The sequence below is a fragment of the Mirounga angustirostris genome, unplaced genomic scaffold (assembly GCF_029215605.1).
Source record: "Mirounga angustirostris isolate CCGP_5_RB_7025 unplaced genomic scaffold, mMirAng1.0.hap1 SCAF_3, whole genome shotgun sequence".
Taxonomy (NCBI): Eukaryota; Metazoa; Chordata; class Mammalia; order Carnivora; family Phocidae; genus Mirounga; species Mirounga angustirostris.
Window position 1 is genome coordinate 59,111,600 of NW_026991711.1, and position 8,980 is coordinate 59,120,579.

The following is an 8,980-nucleotide window of genomic DNA, read 5'->3' on the forward strand; positions in this document are numbered from 1 at the left end:
AGAAGGAGACACAGACTCCCCACTGAGCAGACAGCCCAGTGTGGGGCTTGATCCCAGGACCCCTGGATCATGACCTGAGCTGAAGGCAGACGCTTAACCGACTGAGCCACCCAGGCACCCCTTCCAGTACTTTTTTTAAAATAGAGATTTATGGGGGTGCCTGGGTGGCTCAGATGGTTAAGCGTCTGCCTTCAGCTCAGGTCATGATCCTGGGGTCCTGGGATCAAGCCCCGCATCGGGCTCCTGGCTTGGCGGGGAGCCTGCTTCCCCCTCTCCCTCTGACTCTCCCCCTGCTCATGCTCTCTCTCTCTCTCTATCTCTGCGTCTCAAATGAATAAAAAAAAAAAATCTTAAAAAAAAAATAAAATACAGATTTACAATAAGTTTTCATGGATATATATATATATTTTAATGGAATACAGGAGAGGGATCTACTTGACATCTATCCTTAGAAATATTGGCAGTTTTTCTTAAATAATCCAGTTCCTCATCTGTTCCTTTTTCATTTTGTATACTGCAAGTTCCCAAGCAACTCAAATTTGCAAACACAGCTATGGATACACTATTTGCTTTACAGTAGTTAGGAGGGAATCTAGGTCTCTGTTTTTTGTTTTTTTCCCCTCCCCTCCATTTCTTAATCATATATAACTAGCAACATTTATGGCTAGAGTTTGATTTACAAGTTTCTAAGTCTGTAGCTTCTAGTTTGAAGCAAGAAAAGAATGAGTAGTCAGGAACTGGTCACTTTGAATGTGGGAGGGAAGATATTCACAACAAGGTTTTCTACCATAAAGCAGTTTCCTGCTTCTCGGTTGACACGAATGATAGATGGCAGAGACCAAGAATTCAAGATGATTGGTGGCCAGATTTTTGTGGACAGAGATGGTGTTCTATTTAGTTTCATCTTAGATTTTTTGAGAACTCATCAGCTTTTATTACCCACCGACTTTTCAGACCATCTTAGGCTTCAGAGAGAGGCTCTTTTCTATGAACTGGATCCTCTGGTTGATCTCTTAAACCAAGAACACCTGCTACAGCCAAGACCTGCTCTTGTGGAAGTGCATTTCCTAAGCCGAAACACTCAAGCTTTTTTCAGGGTGTTTGGCTCTTGCAGCAAAACAATTGAGATGCTAACTGGGAGGATTACAGTGTTTATAGAGCAACCTTCAGCACTGACCTGGAGTAGTAACTCTTTCCCTCCGCAGATGACCTTGCTTCCACTGCCTCCACAAAGACCTTCTTACCATGACCTGGTTTTCCAGTGTGGCTCTGACAGCACCGCTGATAACCAGAGTGGAGTCAGGTATTTTGAACTTTGAAGCATCTCTCTTCTGTATCAGTTCCTGATGTTTCCCCTCAAAACTGGAAGTTTCTCATGGCTGAAACTTTTCTTGGAAAAAATTATTACTCACATGTTTTGGGGGTAATAAGTAGAGTTGAGTAGAGTGATCAGATAATTATTGTCCAGACTGGGCTATTTTTCAGAGTGAAAGAAGGTATTCTTATTATGTGGGACAGTGGGAATAAACCAAGACTGTCCAGGGAAAATTGGAACTATGGTCATTCAAGTTGTAAGAGGAAATAATTTTATAGATTATGTTCCATTGCTAGTGAATTTGGCCTACGACTGAGACAACACCTTTCTTTCCCCCAAGAGATTCTTTTAGTGGCTGGCATATGGTAAAGTCTCAGTAGTTTCTCCTGATTTCCTTACACTCTACGTATATTTGTTCTTTTAGTCCTTATGATTTGACTACTGATTTTCCTCCATCTCACTTTATTTTTAAACACCATTAAGGCAGATATATCCCATAGCAAATTTGGTATCCTATTACATCTTTGGCATTCTTAGACAACTCAAAATATTGGGATAGGCTGTCAGTATGTTAAGGATAGTTGCTCCTGAGTCAATTATTCACTTTCTCCCCCTGTTGTTCTTGGCTGAACACTAAGGCTGATTTCTACTCTGCTGTCAGGGACACTTTTTTTTCTCCTTAAAAATGTCTTAATGCTGTCCCACCATTATTTTACTAACTGTGAAAGCTGGCTTTAATTTTCAGGAGGAAAAAAAAGTAGTCTGCATATGTTCTTTACTGATACTATTTAAAATTTTTTTTTTTTTGCGGGGGGGGAGAAAAAGTAGACATAGTTTGGGATATTTTCTTGACTTCAGCAGTCGCCATCAGGAACTATCAGTGTTTGCCTCTCTGACAACACACCCCTTTGTTTTACTTACCAACTGAAGAACACTGGGCAGTATGACAGTTCTTCAGTTTCTACACTTAATAATTTCCTGCCCTCCCAAAAAAGGTTGAAATGTCACTTTGGGAAAAGGGAGCCAGTTAAATTAATAGGCTGATTGTGAAGAGAACTTAAGACCCTATCTTTATCTCAAAGTGTTTTAAGATATCTCTGTATACACCTTTCTTTTCACTGGTGGGGCACTAACATGAATAATTCAGAAGGGAAAACTATTCAGTTTTTTTAAAAAAAATTTGATTTAATGATTAAGATCTTTGAGGATCGGGGTGCCTGGGTGGCTCAGTTGTTAAGCGACTGCCTTTGGCTCAGGTCATGATCCCAGGGTCCTGGGATCAAGCCCCGCATCAGGCTCTCTGCTCAGTGGGGAGCGTGCTTCTCCCTCTCCCACTCCCCGAGCTTGTGTTCTCTCTCTATCAAATAAATAAATAAATTCTTAAAAAAAAAAAAAAGATCTTTGAGGATCCCTTTAAAAAAAAGATAGAAACCCCAGGAAAAATGGTATAATTAATTTTAAGAAGAAACATGCAAGGTAAAAAGATCCTGGAAATACTAAACACTTTAAAATCTATGCATGTGGAGAAAATAATTGAAAAAAATATGCTGAGAAACAAGATTAAAAACTAAGGTTGGAATATTCTTGTATGTACAGTGCCAAGTGTTTTTACCTTTGCTAAGTGTTTGTGTTTTAGAAATAGTACAAATTTTTTTCATCTTAATGTAAGAATGGCATTATATTTGGGCACCTGGGTGGCTCAGTTGGTTAAGCGACTGCCTTCGGCTCAGGTCATGATCCTGGAGTCCCGGGATCAAGTCCCACATTGGGCTCCCTGCTCAGCAGGGAGTCTGCTTCTCCCTCTGACCCTCCCCCCTCTCATGCTCTCTGTCTCTCATTCTCTCTCTCGCAAATAAATAAAATCTTAAAAAAAAAAAAAAAGGAATGGCATTATATTTAAACTTCCAATATAGATAATTCCAAAACCAGAAGCTATTTAATAATTAAATTTTTTCATCACCAAATAGTATTCATTTGCTGGAAGTTCAGAATTTTTTTCCATCCTATAAGTGTTTATGATTTTTTTCTATCATGCCAATTTCAAAGTAGAGATGGATAACCTAAGTAAGGGGACATTACTGGGATTTCGGGTGACTGTATGAAAACTCTGGCCCTGAAAGGCCCACCTTAGGTACATAACTGCCTGACTAGCCATCATTTTTATTTCTTGCTCACTCCCTGTTCTGAATCATCCATTCAGATGTTTTTTGAAGGTGGGAAGTGGAGGAGTAAGCCTGGATGGCTCCTAAGAGTCTGGCGTATCATCCAGCTGTTCAGTATGTTCCATTAATATGATTCACCATTCTAAGATCTTGTTAACCTAGCAGTTTGCTCAGTTACTATCTCTCAAGTTCACAGTATGTGAAATACTTGGCTTGCATCTTGCAGAAGGTCATTCATATGATACCACGTTATCAAGCTCAAGTTATGGTCATAGGATTCTAGAGTCTCTTTGGTAGCCTTTATTCTATCTGACCTTTCCTTTTTAAATTGGATCAAATGGAAAAGTGTATTTGCCTTTTTTTAAAATAAGATTTGATTTTCTATTTCTCAATGCATTCTTCTACCCTATCCTTCTGCCTTAAAATCTTTCATTTCTTAATTTGACCTCCTAAGGAATCAAGTACTATTGCTCAGTGATTTCTTGCAAGTGTTTGTGTCTTAATGTGAGATGTGCTATAATTTTCTTCTCTTTAATAAATGTTTCTAGGCTACACAATCAAGATCTGGGGTTTGGGACTAGATGGAATGATCTCCTAATGTGAAAAATTTGCTGTATCAAACATAATAAACATTTTTGACATGTACTTTGTACTTCTATAAATCTTACAGTATTTTCTTTGCCTAGAATTAATTTCTAAACATGAGCTAAAATAACCACTCTATTTTATTTTTCTTATTTTTTATTTTTTTTTAAGATTTTATTTATTTATTTGACAGAGAGACACAGCAAGAGAGGGAACACAAGCAGGGGGAGTGGGAGAGGGAGAAGCAGGCCTCCCACTGAGCAGGGAGCCCGATGCGGGTCTCGATCCCAGGACCCTGGGATCATGACCTGAGCCTAAGGCAGACGCTTAATGACTGAGCCACCCAGGCTCCCCAATTAACCACTCTATTTTAATCATAGTTAAAAGGAGGCAAAGGATGTCGTAAAGGCTCTTTTTATGCCATAAAACTACAGAGAATTTAGGTTGCTTTGTGGAAGTAAGTTAGTCTTTTCTTCACATCTCATAAACAAATGGTGAGAGGACTCAAAGACATAAAAATATCCTTGATGGTATTTAAAGGGGTAATATAGCTATATCTATGTGGACATGTTATGTTGACATTATTAAAACTAACATACAGCCAATCTGAAAAATTTCAGGTTGGCTTTTTTCTTGAACTATGTGTATTGGTTCTATAGAATCCCCTAGGAAATACAAAGTTTTGTCATTTTTACTCCAGAGGCCTTTTGACCCCGTGCTTTACTCTTTAACAATGGATAGTTATTGAGTAAAAATTGACAATAAAATCTTGACATTTTTAATCTGCAAAATTGTACCTGAAAAATGTATTTGATAGAAATAAGAAAAAATTTGTAATGTCAGTGCTAATAATGGGTAGAATTAGATCTAGGAGGGGAAACTAAATGTATAAAATATTCATTAAAATGATTGTCAATTCATTTAATTAAGCTGATTAAAATAATATTTAGTCAACTGAATACAAAAATTAGAAATTGTTAAATTGTATAAAAAGTTAAGCTAATTTGTTTAATCAAATTGTTTGCTCCAGAAAATAATTTCTCAATGAAAATTCATCAGTGTTGGTTATATTCCTAAATGTGGATTTAAGTGACTTTGGAGATCACAGGAAGGTCTTTATTTTCAATACTCTGAAATTACTAATTTGGATCTATAAATGAAGTCTCAAAAAAAATCTGATCAAAAATGGTATGATGCCTTTATTTGAGGTTATAAGTCAAATTGATGTGTTTTGTTTTGCTAGTTATTAAAGGGATGCTTTATAATCAAACATCTGTTGTGTGTCCTAGGTATGTTTCTATAAAACCTGATAACCGAAAATTGGCCAACGGAACTAATGTCCTCGGGATACTAATCGACACTTTATTAATGGAAGGCTTCCACCTAGTCAGCGCTAGAACACTATTCTCTGAAGACAAAAGTGAATGCTATAGCTTTGAAAGGATAAAAAAGCCTGAAGCTCTCACCATGAACAAAACACTGAAACCAGAGACTACCATCATGTCAGAGCAATCTCAGAAAAAGAAATGAGGTTCCTGTTCCCTTCTAGAGTAAAGAGAAATTGCCATTTTCTTGTGGAAATTCCATATTTATGGCATGTATGTTAGTCATATATGTACTCATTTCAACTTCTGGCCTTGTCTCCTAGTATGCCGTCTCTGGCAACCATACCTCAGCGGTGCTTAAACCACACTAACTGCTTCCTGCTCTCTAAATAACACTGTGCACTTGGTGCTTTGGCACATGTTCCTTCTACCTTCAATGCCTCTTTCCCTTTCTTTTCTTCATGAACACTTACACAGCTCTCAAGAATGGGTTCTGGAATCAGACTGCTTGATTTCGTATCCCAATTAATCAGTTACTACTTATATGACTTGGGCAAGTCATTTAAGCTCTCTGTGCCTCAACTTCTTCATCTATCAAATGGGGATAATGTATCTCTTTATAGGATATGTGAAAATAAAAGGAGATAATGTAAAGTACTCAACAAACTGTCTGGCACATAGTAGACACCAATAACTGTTCATGATGGCGATGATGATGTTGAAGAAAAAGAAGATTGGTGGCCTACTTTGAATTGTACCTCTTCTGTGAGGGTGAGGCCTTGTTTTCCTCTTTTCCCGGGCATATTAATCAGCCCTTTCCTCTGTATAGACTTATATGCCATCATAAAAACAACTTTTTTCACTTGAATGTGAGCTCAATCCACTCAATGGTTTTAACACTACTATGTGGAAAGCACTACTAAACATTTGGTGAGAGGATAACTGTTACTAATTAGCACCTACATTTGGTGAAAAGCTTCTGAATAACCTCTCCTAACATTTAAAATATACATATACTATGGCTTAGTGATTCCTCTTTTAGGAATTCCTCATATATATGTGTCATTTTGAACACCAGAATAAACATCTAGAAAAGGAAACATTAAGTCAAAGAGCATCAAACACACAGCAGGGTTAAAAACCTGCATGGAAGCAGCTGAGTACCTTTTTAAAAAGTACAATTAATTCATTCAAAGACATATGTTAAACATTTGTTAGACACCATACTAGGTTTTCAGGATTAAAAAATGAGTAAGACAAAAATTCTTATTCTCAAAGAGCTCATATTCAAGAAAGAAAGTACATCATCTAACAGCAAAAGATTAGAAATAAACTCAAAGTTCATCAATAGGGAATGGGTAAATTATGGTTCACACAATGAAATACTATGGAGCCCTTAAAGAAGAATAGGGCAACAGTTTACAAACTAAGGAAAGATTGTCAAATATTTGTAAGTGGAAAAAAAGCAAGGTGCAGAACAGTGTATAAAGTGGGAAAATATATTTCCATTATATATGTGTGTATGTGTGTATAGTTCCCAGTTGTGGAAACATACTCATTTTCTTAAACACACATAGAATTTTCAGCAAAGATACGGGTCACCTGTGTAGAAGGGAACAGGGTGAGTGGGGTTTGGTGTGGAAGGAAGATTTACTTTCACCAGATCATGTAGATATATTATCTATTTAAAAAAAAAGAAAGGAAGAAGATACACCTGAAAGACTGTATGTGTGTGGGGGGGAGGGGAGGGAAGGGATTTTAGGAGGACTGTAATGGCATAGTATGGACTATTATCTTATATTGATACAAATGTTAATTTACTACTTTTCCTGTGAAAGCCCTCCACTTAGTAAAGAATTTACATTCCATAAATATTTACCAATTATAGATTTGTGCACTAGGTTGTAGAGAAGAAATAAATATTTTTAAAATTTCCTAACAGTATCTCAACAGGTTATGTATAATGTAAGTGCAAAATACTTGAAGATTAGTAATGTCAAGGTTAGCAGTTGAAAATAATGACTCCAATAAGAGAAAAAGCCCTATGAATAAGTATTTTGTTTTTGGTGGCACTTATCCCCTCTTTTCTGCAAAAAAGCCAGTTTAGTTGTTTTAGTGTGTCATCTTAATTTTGGGGATGATGTGTTTGGTTCCCTTGCTAGCACCATATTCTAGGGCACAATATTTCTATTCTGGTAAGTTTTTGACATTTTGTGATTTAACTAGCTGGATATAGTTGCCATGGTTACATATGCAACACTGTTTAATTCTGTATAGAGCTTTGCTGGTAAGATTATTAAAAAACTGGTAACTGGTTAAAAAATACTGAAACAAAAAATATTGTTGGGGCACCTGGGTGGCTCAGTCGTTAAGCCTCTGCCTTCGGCTCAGGTCATGATCCCAGGGATCGAGCCCCGCATCGGGCTCCCTGCTCAGCGGGAAGCCTGCTTCTCCCTCTCCCACTTCCCCTGCTTGTGTTCCCTCTCTCGCTGTGTCTGTCTCTGTCAAATAAATAAATAAAATCTTAAAAAAAAAAATTAAAAAAAAATATTGTAACAGGTTGGCAAATAATAAGACAGGAAATGTTTAAACTACTGTTAGGGGATGCCTGGGTGGCTCAGTTGGTTAAGCATCTGTCTTCGGCTCAGATCATGATCCCAGGGTGCTGGGATTGAGTCCCGCATTGGGCTCCTTGCTCAGCGGGGAGCCTGCTTCTCCCTCTGTCTGCTGCTTCCCCTGTTTGTGCTGTCACTCACTCTTTCTCTCTCAAATAAATCTTTAAAATAAATTAATGTTAATATGTTCTCAGCCATTCATACTTGCACAAAACTACTTTGACTTGAGAAATAAAATATTCTTTTTAATGTGTTAATAGAAATATATTACCCATGGAAACATAATATATATGACATTCATTCATTCACTCAGTAAATATTTATTGACATCTACTGTGTGCCAAATACTATTTTAGACATCAGATATACTGCAAGGAACAAACAATGCCTTCCTTTCTAGAGTTTTTTCACAAAAACAATTCATAACATTGACAGTGGGTTTAATCAGAATAACAAGTATTATTAGTTTCTCAAAAGTTACGAGTTCACAATGCAGAGGTTTTTAGAAGGAGATAGAATATTCCAATTTAAAAAATATATTATTCATTAGGGAAAGTGTACTTTCAGAGTAGATTGAGTTTCTTATTTTAGTAAATATTTTAGAGATTATTGCATCTGGAGACACATCTGTCAAGATCATCTCAGTAAGCCTTTTGTGTTTACTCTAAAATAGAGTGGGACACTGTCACTGGGATATCAAGATATGCAAAAAATAAAGTCTTGTTTTAGAAAGGGGGGCAGGCAAATGTAGTTTGAAGAAAACAGGGATATATTAGATGCACCACAGGCAAATTAAAAACTCTTGCCTGCTTTAGGAAAAAAAAAAAAAACTTTAACATTTTCATACGGTTATCACTTAACTCTTAACTTCTTGACTGAAGTGATTTGTCAGTGTTATTTTATTTTATTTTATTTTTTTAAAGATTTATTTATTCATTTGAGAGAGCGAGAATGAGAGAAAGTACATGAGAGGGGGGA

The 8,980-nt window shown here is 36.8% G+C and overlaps 1 protein-coding gene across 1 annotated transcript; it reads left to right on the top strand.

Annotated features, from left to right (window-relative positions):
* Positions 1 to 330: 330 nt before the first annotated feature.
* Positions 331 to 8,175, top strand: KCNRG (potassium channel regulator). The gene is made up of 2 exons (XM_045869396.2): positions 331 to 1,303; positions 5,352 to 8,175. The coding sequence occupies exons 1-2, from the start codon at positions 723 to 725 to the stop codon at positions 5,590 to 5,592; spliced, it is 822 nt and encodes a 273-aa protein (XP_045725352.1). The 5' UTR covers positions 331 to 722; the 3' UTR covers positions 5,593 to 8,175.
* Positions 8,176 to 8,980: the final 805 nt, after the last annotated feature.

Excerpts from the sequence above, each read along its gene's own strand:
- KCNRG (XM_045869396.2), top strand. The coding sequence starts at position 723 with ATGAGTAGTCAGGAACTGGTCACTTTGAATGTGGGAGGGAAGATATTC. Across the intron at positions 1,304-5,351 it reads GATAACCAGAGTGGAGTCAG|GTATGTTTCTATAAAACCTG; the intron begins GTATTTTGAACT and ends TGTGTGTCCTAG.